This window comes from Marmota marmota, unplaced genomic scaffold, assembly GCF_001458135.2.
Source record: "Marmota marmota marmota unplaced genomic scaffold, marMar, whole genome shotgun sequence".
NCBI classification, from domain to species: Eukaryota; Metazoa; Chordata; class Mammalia; order Rodentia; family Sciuridae; genus Marmota; species Marmota marmota.
The window spans coordinates 27,676,494-27,689,801 of NW_026000019.1; the positions used below are offsets into that span (position 1 = coordinate 27,676,494).

The 13,308-nt window shown below is 40.8% G+C and overlaps 1 protein-coding gene across 4 annotated transcripts in view; it reads right to left on the reverse strand.

The window, feature by feature from the left end:
• Positions 1-13,308, reverse strand: part of Ly9 (lymphocyte antigen 9) — a 25,137-nt gene that overhangs the window by 7,590 nt on the left and 4,239 nt on the right. For 2 of the 4 annotated variants that reach the window (XR_007350105.1, XM_048810175.1), the window contains exons 3-7: positions 6,377-6,643; positions 5,541-5,876; positions 3,689-3,958; positions 2,137-2,258; positions 1,169-1,222 (exon numbers count right to left, since the gene is read on the reverse strand). Coding sequence is in view for 3 of the 4 variants with exons in the window: in XM_048810175.1 (XP_048666132.1) it covers positions 1,169-1,222; positions 2,137-2,258; positions 3,689-3,958; positions 5,541-5,876; positions 6,377-6,643 (1,049 nt within the window). In the remaining variant the exon portion in view is untranslated. The remainder of the gene's footprint in view (positions 1-1,168; positions 1,223-2,136; positions 2,259-3,688; positions 3,959-5,540; positions 5,877-6,376; positions 6,644-13,308) is intronic. The other 2 variants (XM_015491988.2, XM_015491987.2) reach the window with 1 other exon arrangement.

Sequence of the window (13,308 nt, forward strand, 5' to 3'; positions counted from 1 at the left end):
TCTCTCTCTCTCTCTCTCTCTCTCTCTCTCTCTCTATATATATATATATATATATATATATATATATATATCTTCTGTAAATACATTAAGAGCATCTTAAAGGATTTTGATATACATCATGCTTAGCAGTGATCTCTGTGAGAGACAGACCTGGAAACTGGGGGTTGAGATTTGGAAAGTTGTTTACTTTTACCAGTATACCATGTGAATATATGACTTTAAATTTAAAAAAAACCTTTTCAACCAAATAAAAAATTGGTGACAGTATAAACTAAGGCAGTGGCAGTAATTGTACAGAATTAGACCTTGGAGAGAGGGGAGAGATTGGAGAAGCAAGGGTTCTTGGGGGTTGAAGAGAGGTGCTGGGGGAGGGAGGAGGTCAGGAATGATGGTGCTGTACTCAATCCATCTTTACTTCTACTCTTATGCAGAATTCAAGGAGGGGGGCCCAGACTGGGTGGAGGGATGAGGGTTCTGTCCTGCTAGATGTGAGGAGGGAGCCAGTGTGAAGATCTATGGTCTAACCTCATTGGCATTTCTTGACCCCATTGATTTGGTTACACTTTCCTATCAGGAAAGTCTGCCATTGTCAGATGACTTGAGCCCCCAGCCTCCTGTCCCTCTTCTGATTGCATCTCCTTGGGGATACCCATCACGAAGACAAAAGCAGGGGGTGATCGAGTGGGCAGATTTTGGGGGTTCCTTTGTACTCTACAGCTCTGGAGTTCAAAGTGGAAATTTAGGACATTGTTATTCCATCTGTCCTTTGTTTCTCTACCCCAAGAGTGGAGAAAATAACTCCAACCTCAAGGTAGCCCACATTCAAGTGATGCCAGTCAATGCTCAAAGAACCCAAGAGATCCCAGAGTGACCCTCCTAGCTCCAGTGACCATTTCAAAGGGGTCCATCTTGGTTGAGGTTTTTGATTCCAAACCACCCACCTTTAGTTTGTCCCTTCTTAAACTTCAGTGGGCATATGAATCACCTGTGGATCCTGCTAAGATGCAGATTTGTTTTCTGTATTCTGGGCTAGTGCCCAAGACTCGGACAAGCTAACAAACTCCTGGGTGATGCTCATGTTGCCAGTTGGCAGGCCACACTCTCAGCAGCCAGGCTTTGGAGCTTCTATCTCAATCTGGGGCCCCACAGCCTATGTCATTGATATTACCTGGTGGGTCAGATGGGGCCTCAGCTTGGCTGGAACTGGAGGCTGGCACGGAATCTGGGAAACCAAGTTAAAGAAGGTTATCAAGATGGCTGTGTGGAGAGAGATATCTTTGATTCTGTGAGTCAATGGAGAGGGGAGAGACTTCTGGGGACACAGACATGGAAGAAACTTTAAGGAAGAGGGTGAACATGGCAAGAGTTGACCAGAGTTTAGGCTCATCTTCAGCTGAGAGGAAAGCTGTGGAGTTTCCTGCCATCCTTCTGAAAAAGGAGATATCTAACTTCACTGTCATAGCCACTAATAGTAGTTTGCCTGCTCAAAGTGATTCTTTCAGAGGCCTCCCTGTTCTTTTCTGGAAACTCCTTCATTTCCACTTTAATACTAAGATTCTAGAGGGAACTGGCAACTCTAGTAGTACATCCCCTCGACTATGGTGATTGGCCCACAGAGCAATCACATGACCTTAGCCTGGCCAATCAGAAATATTTCTGACATTTTTCAAATTGGAACTTTTCTGTGGTGTCCGTTGTTAGTATGTGCCAGTCTGGAAACACCAGTTGTTGTGTTGTGGTAAATCTCTGCCCCTCACCTCCACCTTTGCCCTTCAGCTGTCTGTAGTAGGAGATCAAAAAAGCAAAACAGAGATGAGAAATGGAGAGTTCGGGTGATTTTTGAGCCTCTGGTAACATTTGTACATTAAGGCCAACTCCATCCTCCTCTTCTCCACAGATTGATTATGTGAGTCCTGGAACAATAAATCATGTTCCCTGCCCTTCCCCACATCCCTTTTAAAGTCTAAGCTAATGTTAGTTGGGTTTCAATTATCCTTAACTGAGCGTCTCTACTAAAACTCATCCCCACATCACTTGGAGAAGCGAGGTCTTGGGATGGAAGGGATAAAAAAGGATTATATGAGGACAGAGGGGCCTCCAAAGGTCCTAGGGAAATAGACTCATGTTGATGGATGCCATTAATCTCAGAAACCTACACGATCCTTTTTTCTTCCAAATGTACCAGCTGAAGATGCCCAAGATCAGAAGGATGATAACCGGGGAGAGCCAAATCCAAAAATGTCTTTTTTTCTTAGTCCCTTTGAAGAGGAAATGAGTGATATTAGTAAAAATAATGACAAAAGAGATCAGAGCAAAACACAGAACAGGTAAGTGGCCATCTTACCTAACTCTTTAACTCCCATGACATTGCCTAAAATGATTCTTTTCATTCATTTGTTTTATAACCATTTTTTAAAAATAAGCATTGTTCTAGGTCAGAGATGACAGCAGTACATAAGGCAGATATACTACCTTGGTAGAAAGATTTATGGCTTGCCCAGTGTCACAGTTTGAAGTATCTGGCCTGGGATTTGAAGGCAGGCTGTCTGTCTAAGAGCTTCCTCCAAGTTCAAGGCTGAAAGAGTCCAGATTCCTACAGAGTGGAACTCTAGGTTTGTCTGTCAGATATAGCCTGACCCAGTCTCGTGGGATCCTGTGTAGATCTTACCTTTTTTCTGCTTTCCTCTAGGGAACAGGAGAGGATACTTTACTGTGTGACCTTGCTCAAGTACCTTATCCTTTCTGAGTCTCAGTTTCTTTGTCTATATACTGGGGAATAATAAGAATAGCTGTTTTCTTTGATTCGAAAAGATTTTTGCAAAATCTCAGAGATCGAGGATAGGGCCTAGTATTTGATAAGACTTACCAGGGTTTCCTTTCTAGTTCCACTCACACAGCCTGTGTTCCTTTATTCTTCCTACACCAGTCAGTTTCCCATCAATCTTGAACTTTTTGCTGTCCAATAGGGTAGACATAAGCCAAATATAAGCCAAATATAAGCCTTTGGCTAGTGTGACTGAGAAACTTTTGCTTATTTAATTTTAATTAATTTAAATTTAAATATTAAAATGGCTACTCAATTCCTTCTTTTTTTAAAATTTTTTTTTAGTTGTAGATGGACCCAATATCTTTACTTATTTTTATTTTTTTTTAATGTGGTGCTGAGGATCGAACCCAGTGCCTCACACATGTGAGGCAAGTGTTCTTCCACTAAGCTACAATCCCAGCCCTCAATTCCTTCTTGAAAAACCCATCAGTATATTTGGGAAAATTGGCATATGAAAGGTTATTTCTTCAACTGTAAATCTTTTGAAATCTGAAAACAGATCCAATACTTCTGCTAAAAACTTAGCACCAGTATATATGCATACTGGCTTAAAAAAATAAGACAAAGTAAAAATACAGTAAACTGTCTTGTAAATAATTCCTGTCTTGAATAAACATGAAATGATTATATTTGACATTTGGGTTTGGGGTTAAGTAAAAAACATTATTAAAATTTTTTTTTGCTTCTTCTAATGTGGTTATTAGAATATTAAAAATTACACACATTTCTATCAAAATGTGCTGCTCTTGAGGACTCTCACCCTCATTCCCTCACTGATTTTCATAAAGAACCACTTGGAACACAAACTCTCTTGGAACTGAGGCCCCAGGCCCTGTGACCTGAGTAAACAGGAAGAGCAACCTGAACAGATGTTCCCAGACAGAAACTGGCAGGAGCTGTTGCTGACGGGGTTTCTGGCTGTGCATGTGAGGTTGGGGTATTTTTCACCACTTCTCCAGGAGATATTGAGGTGCGAGCTCCCTTGGGATAGAATAGCTCCCTTCTGCATGGGGCTCCATGTGTAGGTCACATTGTTACCACCATCTTCCACTGAGCAGGTCAGGCTGAGCCTGCAGATGTCATCTTCAGTGTGCATGAGGGTCCAGGTGATGTTAGGCTTCTTCAGCCTCCCTGTGTGGGGAGAAAGGCAGAGCCATGAGGAGGGAAGCCTACAGCTTTGTTCATTCAAAACCTATTCATGAAGTTGTGTGTTGACCCTGTGGAGACAGTGCCCCCAGGAGTCACAAGTATTTCAGAGCATTCCTATCCACCTAATCATAGGCACATCATTTCCCTTCTGTGGCCCTTGATGGTCAGGTGTGAAATAAGGCAATTAATAAAAGGGGGGAAAAGAAAGAAACCATCTTATTCCATACACTATACCTGCAGAAAGTGAGCAAACCAATCAACACAAATAAGTCAATGCTTCCACTCACTTTGAAGGCCCGTTAAAGGTTCTTTTGAGGTTCTATCATGTAATTTGTCTGCTTACGTGAGAGAAGGAATATAAAGAGGTGAGCACAGCACCTAATTTGGAACAAGTGCTCAATAAACATTAGCACATTTAAAATGTTTCTTTTAAATGTTATTTAAAGCTGGTTGTGGTGACATATGCCTGCAATCTTAGTGACTTGGGAGGCTGAGGCAGCAGGATCACAAGTTTAAGACCAACCTCAGCAATTTAGTAAGACCCTCAACAACTTAGGGAGACCCTGTCAGACTGGGGATGTAGCCCTGTGGTAAAACATGCCCAAAAGAAAAAAAGTGAAGGGGCTGGGGATGTGGCTCAAGTGGTAGCCCGCTCGCCTGGCATGCGTGCAACCCGGGTTTGATCCTCAGCACCACACACAAAACAAAGATGTTGTGTCCACCGAAAAAAACTAAAAAATAAATATTAAAATATTCTCTCTCTCTCTTTCTTTAAAAAAAGTGAAAATGTTATTTTAAAAAGAAATTTTATTAACTAAAGATTAAATTAAATATATTTTAAAATAAAGTTATTTTTAAAAGAAATAGGTTGACACAGTTCTTAGTCTGTTATTTATATTTAATCTTGCTGGTTCTTTTATCATTTGAGTATATGCAATGAACATGGACTTGACCAACTTGTTGCATATTTTAACAGGACAATGGATAGATGATGATTCTTTTCACGGGTACCTAAACACCAGTAAACTCAGTGGGGGGCTATGTCGACCATATTTGAATGGTACAGAAGAGTTAACCCATGCAAAATGCCACACTGAGCTCCTATGCAAGGGGGAAGAATGTGCATCTGTCTTTCCCACTCAGCGGGGCTGGTGGCCCATCTTCTGGAGCACACAGTGTCTTTGACATCAAGGGTTTCTCCACAGACTCCTCTAATTCTGTCCCAGTCAGTTCTACCCTTATTCAAAATGATAATGGTTCACAAAAGTGCAGGTTCCTGGTGCCATCTGAGAACCAATGCAAGAGGACAAGGCAGTTAATGAAAGCTGGGTGGTCGAGGGCTAATGTGAAGAGCAAGGGGCACCTTGATAGGTAGGTTTTGTTCTGTTGCTGGTTGTAATTTCTCCTCTTGTGAATTCACTGGTGTGAACTGAATAGCTGTCCTACTAGTTGGAGGCATTTTGGTACAAAGAGAGGCCTAAGAGAAGGGGTGGTGGAGGCATCAGAGGAGAAACTTCTCAGGGAGAGAAGTTTCACATGATGGGCGCTCTACCCAGAGACTCACGGTAGACGAGCAGGATGACGTGTTTCATGCTGGTGACTCTGGAGGTCTTTGAGCACACATAGGCATGGTAGGGGCCAGCATCCTCCATCTTGAGCTGGCTGATCTTCAGGGAGTAGTCTTGGCTGGAGACCCACACCCTGCTCCCATCAGAACCCTTGGGTGTAACGAGTGGATCTGCCATTGCTGATCCTTTCCACTCTTTGCTGATAAGAGATGTGTTAAACATCCAGACAATGTTCTCTGTGTCTTGACTGGCTGGGAGGGCCAGGGGCAGGGTGACTGGCTTTCCCAGGGTCCCTACCACCGTCTCCCCCATTGTGTTTCCTTTGGAGGTTCCTAGAATTACAGTCAGAGAAGAGATATTGCAGCTTTAGCCACTTTCCCCACCTTCCTTGACCCCCAGCCATCCTGAAGGGGACTGGGGGTCCTCCTCCTCTACCTCTCTCCCCCGGCTCCTCCTGTGATGTGGCATCCCGGCTGCTTCCCCATAACCACGTGTCTGGCCTGGCTCTGCCCACTGCATACTTGACTTGTCTAGTCCTCTTGGCCCTTCCGAGGAGACCACAGGGGACACCGCCACTCAAGCCAAGACCCATCTGGACCCCTCCGTGTACACTGTCTTCTCCCTTGCTCTACTCTTAAGAGTTTCACAGTGTCCTGAGTGTTCCCAAGTCCTGGTAGCCTATTTGAGGCTCTTGAGAGTGGACAACAGAGTTTTGGGGCCTGTCTTCTTCCTTCTCTGTCCCATCTGAGTTCTCCCAGAACCCCGAGGTTTAGATCCCACAGTGGCTATGCTGTTTCTGGAACTCCCTGAAAGGCTTAAGTGGAGCTGTTACCTGCACAGAACTGCCAGGCATGCAGAGGGCGGGAGCTGCTCTGGCTGACTGGATTCCGGGCTGTGCAGGTGTATGACAGGTCTGGATCACAGGGCTTTGGGGATACAGTGAGGATAGAGCCACTATAGGATTCAGAAGTACTTGAGGTCCAGCTGTATTGGACACCATTTTCTGTACCATTCACAAAGCACATCAGGGTGATGTTACAGGAAGCATTCTCAGACATGGTTATGGACTTCAGGGTGACTTGAGGCTCCTGCACGTGCTCTGCAAGGACAATCACATTGAGAGGACATTCAGATCCCTTCCTCAGCAGGAAAGGACCAACAGAAGAAGCTGGGGGCAGCAGGGAGGCTGACATTACTTGTTCCAGGGAAGTGTTTTCTGCAGCTTAGGTTGGGTGTTTCTCTTCTGTGCCTCCATAATATCCTCTACAGGTGTTATCATCACGGCTCAAGATTAATAGTAACCTATTCATGAACTGTAGCCTATTTATATAGATTATTTTTTCTCTCTCCCCTATCCATATGCAGGCTCCTTTAGGACAGGGACCATGCTTGCATCTGAGCATCCAACACCCAGCATGGTCCTTGGAAAATGCTCATGAATGTTTGTTGAATAAGTGGATGAATGACCCAGCCCCAAACCCTAGGGAGAGGGGAGCTTAATCTCTAGAATCTGAGTTGTCCATGCCTTTTGGTCTTAATTTAGGACCTGCTGTGTTTCCAGACCTTCTTTCTGATTGTCTCCTTCCCATTTATTCCTTCTCCTCTGTTCAACCCATGTGTACATATATGTGTGTATGCGTACATATGCATGTGTGTATATTCTATTTCTTTTTTTTTTGAACAGGTAATACATGCACAAAATTGAAAAGATATAAAATGGTAAATAATGAAAGAAAAGTAAGTTCTTTTTTGCCTTAATTCACTTATTTCTTCTCAAGAATTTCTGTCCCTGGAAGCAGTTACTGTTAGATTCTTGTTGATCTCTACAGAGAATATAAATATACACACAACATTGTCTTTCTCCACAAAAGGGAGACTTTGCAACTATACAAGAGCAATATAAATATATAGGGGGAAAATCAATAACACAACACGTTCACGAAGCAGAAAGAAACGTGAGCAGTATGAAAAGACAAGGAAAGAAAGGACCACAAGCAATGCAGGTCAACTCAACTTTAGAAGAGGTAATAGCTGCAGCAGATGGAATGTCAGATAAAGTATTCAGGATATACATGCTTCAGATGATCTGGAGTCTCAAGGAAGACATTAGACAGCAGAATCAGACAATGAAAGATCACTTTGACAATGAATTACATAAACAAATCCAAGAAGCAAAAGATCAACTATACAGGGAGATAGAGGTTATAAAAAACAAACAAATAGAAATCCTAGAAATGCAGGAAGTAATAAACCAAATTAAAAACTCAAATGAGAGTACTACCAGCAGAGTAGAACACTTAGAAGATAGAACATCAGACAATGAAGACAAAGTATTTCAACTTGAAAAGAACATAGACAGCTCAGTGAGACTATTAAGAAACCATGAGCAGAACATCCAAGAAATATGGGATAACATAAAGAGACCAACTTAAGAGTTATTGGGAGGGCTGGGGATGTGGCTCAAGTGGTAGCGTGCTCGCCTGGCATGCGTGCGGCCCGGGTTTGATCCTCAGCACCACATACAAACAAAGATGTTGTGTCTGCCGAAAACTAAAAAATAATAATTAAAATTTAAAAAAAGAGAGTTATTGGGATACAGGAAGGTATAGAGGTCCAAACCAAAGGAATGAGCAACTGTTCAATGAAATAATATGAGAAAACTTCCCAGACTTGAAGAATGAAACAAAATTCCAAATCCTAGAAGCCTACAGGACGCCGAATGTGCAAAATCATAAAAGATCCACACCTAGACACATTATAATGAAGATGCCCAACATACAGAATAAGGAGAGAATTTTAAAAGCTACAAGAGAAAAGGAAGCAGATTACATTTAGGGGTAAACCAATCAGGATAACAGCTGATCTTTCAACACAGACTCTGAAAGCTAGAAGATCCTGAAACAACATATTTCAAACACTGAAAGAAAATGGGTTCCAACCAAGAATTANACAAAAACATATCAAAAAAATTGTGCACCATGATCAAGTAGGATTCATCCCTGGGATGCAAGGCTGGTTCAATATACGGAAATCAATAAATGTTATTCACCACATCAATAGACTTAAAAATAAGAACCATATGATCATCTCGATAGATGCGGAAAAAGCATTCGACAAAGTACAGCATCCCTTTATGTTCAAAACTCTAGAAAAACTAGGGATAACAGGAACATACCTCAATATTGTAAAAGCAATCTATGCTAAGCCTCAGGCTAGCATCATTCTGAATGGAGAAAAACTGAAGGCATTCCCTCTAAAATCTGGAACAAGACAGGGATGCCCTCTCTCACCACTTCTGTTCAACATAGTTCTCGAAACACTGGCCAGAGCAATTAGACAGACGAAAGAAATTAAAGGCATCAAAATAGGAAAAGAAGAACTTAAATTATCACTATTTGCAGATGATATGATTCTATACCTAGCAGACCCAAAAGGCTCTACAAAGAAACTATTAGAGCTAATAAATGAATTCAGCAAAGTGGCAGGATATAAAATCAACACGCATAAATCAAAGGCATTCCTGTATATCAGCGACAAATCCTCTGAAATGGAAATGAGGACAACCACTCCATTCACAATATCTTCAAAAAAAATAAAATACTTGGGAATCAACCTAACAAAAGAGGTGAAAGACTTATACAATGAAAACTACAGAACCCTAAAGAGAGAAATAGAAGAAGATCTTAGAAGATGGAAAAATATACCCTGTTCATGGATAGGCAGAACTAACATCATCAAAATGGCGATATTACCAAAAGTTCTCTATAGGTTTAATGGAATGCCAATCAAAATCCCAATGTCATTTCTTGTAGAAATAGATAAAGCAATTATGAAATTCATATGGAAAAATAAAAGACCCAGAATAGCAAAAGCAATTCTAAGCAGGAAGTGTGAATCAGGCAGTATAGCGATAACAGACTTCAAACTATACTACAGAGCAATAGTAACAAAAACAGCATGGTACTGGTACCAAAACAGGCAGGTGGACCAATGGTACAGAATAGAGGACACAGAGACTAATCCACAAAATTACAGCTATCTTATATTTGATAAAGGGGCTAAAAGCATGCAATGGAGGAAGGATAGCATCTTCAACAAATGGTGCTGGGAAAACTGGAAATCCATATGCAACAAAATGAAACTGAATCCCTTTCTTTCGCCATGTACAAAAGTTAACTCAAAATGGATCAAAGAACTTGATATCAAATCAGAGACTCTGCGTCTGATAGAAGAAAAAGTTGGCTCCAATCTACATATTGTGGGGTCGGGCTCCAATTCCTTAATAGGACACCCATAGCACAAGAGTTAAAAACAAGAATCAACAAATGTGATTTACTCAAACTAAAAAGTTTTTTTCTCAGCAAGAGAAACACTAAGAGAGGTAAATAGGGAGCCTACATCCTGGGAACAAATTTTTACCCCTCACACTTCAGATAGAGCCCTAATATCCAGAGTATACAAAGAACTCAAAAAATTAAACAATAAGAAAACAAATAACCCAATCAACAAATGGGCCAAGGACCTGAACAGACACTTCTCAGAGGAGGACATACAATCAATCAACAAGTACATGAAAAAATGCTCACCATCTCTAGCAGTCAGAGAAATGCAAATCAAAACCACTCTAAGATACCATCTCACTCCAGTAAGATTGGCAGCCATTATGAAGTCAAACAATAACAAGTGCTGGCGAGGATGTGGGGAAAAGGGTACACTTGTACATTGCTGGTGGGACTGCAAATTGGTGTGGCCAATTTGGAAAGCAGTTTGGAGATTCCTTGGAAAGCTGGAAATGGAACCACCATTTGACCCAGCTATTCCCCTTCTCGGACTATTCCCTAAAGACCTAAAAAGAGCATACTATAGGGATACTGCTACATCGATGTTCACAGCAGCACAATTCACAATAGCTAGACTGTGGAACCAACCTAAATGCCCTTCAATAGATGAATGGATAAAAAAAATGTGGCATTTATACACAATGGAGTATTACTCTGCACTAAAAAATGACAAAATCATGGCATTTTCAGGGAAATGGATGGCACTAGAGCAGATTATGTTAAGTGAAGCTAGCCAATCCCTAAAAAACAAATGCCAAATGTCTTCTTTGATATAAGGAGAGCAACTAAGAACAGAGCAGGGAGGAAGAGCATGAGAAGAAGATTAACATTAAACAGGGACGAGAGGTGGGAGGGAAAGGGAGAGAGAAGGGAAATTGCATGGAAATGGAAGGAGACCCTCATTGTTATACAAAAATTACATATAAGAGGAAGTGAGGGGAAAGGGAAAAAACAAGGGAGAGAAATAAATTACAGCAGATGGGGTAGAGAGAGAAGATGGGAGGGGAGGGGGGATAGTAGAGGATAGGAAAGGCAGCAGAATACAACATACACTAGTTTAGCAGTATGTAAAACAGTGGATGTGTAACCGATGTGATTCTGCAATCTGTATTTGGGGTAAAAATGGGAGTTCATAACCCACTTGAATCAAATGTATGAAATATGATATGTCAAGAGCTTTGTAATGTTTTGTACAACCAATGATAAAAATTAAAAAAAATATATACACACAATATATATAATGTAATATATTGTATAATTTCACATTATAAATATATACTATATATAATGCATATTGTATAATACATACACATAAATATATATAGTAGTCTTGTATAATATATATTTATATATAATGTATATAAATATATATATTTATAATATATATATTTATCTTATACATACCTATATATAATAGTGTAAAATAGTGTAATATAACACTCTCCGAAACCTTTTAAAAATTAATAATAAGCTGGGTGCAGTGGCACTTTCTTGTAATCCCAGCTACCTAGGCTGACGCAGGAGGATTGCAAATTGGAAGCCAGACTGGGTAACTAAGTTGCAAGATCCTGTCTAAAAATAACTGGATACAAAATATAAAAGGGCTGGTGGTGAGGGGGTGTAGCTAGGTAGTAGAGAGCTTGCCTAGCATGCTTGAGGCCCTGGATTCAATCTGAAAAAAATAATACATCTTGGAAATTGTACGTCAGTACATAATGAATTGGTTAATTCTAGTTCTATTAGCTATATAGATGTCTATTTCCTGAATATATGAAGAGTATCCCACAAATCAATAAAATGGTCAACTACCTGATAGAAAATGTTATGACGTGAATCATGAACCTTCAAAGTTCATAAGTTGAAGTCCTAAACTTCAGTACCTCAGAATGTTACTGTATTTGGAGCTATGTCTGTACTTAGTGCGATGATTCAATTAAAAGGGGGCCATTAGGATGGGCCCTAATTGAATGACTGTATACTTACAAGAAGGAGAAATTAGGACAAGAGGACAGACGACAGTCATATGGGGACATAGAGCAAAGGAAGCATTGGTCATCTTCAAGCTAAGGAGAGACCTCAGAAGAAATCAGGCCTGCTGACATTTTACTGGCCTCCAGAATTGTAAGAAAATGCATTTCTATTATTTTTTTGGGGGGTGCAGTACTGGGGATTGAACTCAGGGGAACTCAACCCCTGAGCCACATCCCCAACTCTATTTTGTATTTTATTTAGAGACAGGGTCTCACTGAGTTGTGTAAATTGCTGAGGCTGGCCTTGAACTCTCCATCCTCCTGCCTCAGCCTCCTGAGCTGCTGGGATTATAGGCATGCGCCACTGTGTCCAGCTACATTTCTGTTAATTACTCCATTTGTAGTAGGTTATTTTGGAAACAAAACAAATACAGATTTGGATACTGGAAGAAGGAGGGTGCTGGTGTAACAGATACCAAAAAAATATAGAAATATAGAAAGTGACTTGGGATCTGCTTAATGGTAAAGACTCGAAGAATTTTGAGGGTCATGTTAGGAAAAGCCCGGATTGTATTAAAGAGGCTTTTGGTAGAAATATAGATGTTAAAGGGATTCTGCTGACGGCTTGGAAAGAAAACAAGAGAGCTGTAGGAAAATCTTCTATCATCCTAGAGCTACTTATGTTGGTGGAAATATAAATACTTAAGGTGCTTCTGGTGAGGTCTCAGACAGAAATGAGGAATATGTTTGTGGAAACTAGGGGACATAAAGTGACCTATGCCACCTGAGTGTTTTGTGGAAAACAGAAAGTTTAAATGACTAACATGGGTATTTAGCTGAGGATAAAACATATATTATTTTAGAAATAATATATTTACTTATCTAAGTAAAATATTGAAGGTACTGCATGTATCAGTACCTGCTGTTTACACAAAATGTCAGAGGAAAGAGATACATTGAAGAAGGAATTATTACACAAGATGAAACCAGATACTTGAAGATTTGGGAAATTTTCAGCTATTCATATTGCAAAAATTAAGAAAGTGTGTTTGGAGGAAACACAGCATGTGGCTGGACAATGCTTGCTTAATAGGTTATGAGAGTGACTTATGGATCCAATCAACTATATAGAAATGTTGTGTTATATTTTGGATCTGGAATGTCCCTAAAAGCTCACGTGCTGAAGGCTTGTCCCTGATCTGATTGAGCTGTTGGGAAGGGTGGAAGCTTTAGAAGGCAAAGCTTGATTGGAAGAGGTGGGCCACTGGGGGTGTGTCTCTGAAGAGTTTATTTTGTTCCTGCATTCTTCATCCCAGCCCCTCTCTGCTTCCTGGTCAGCAGGAGGAGAGCACAGCCACAGCTTCCTTGCCTCACCACAAGCTCACAGCAGCGGGGGCCAAGTGACTGATATCTCTGAAACCATGAGCCAAAAACAAAACAACAAAACAAAACAG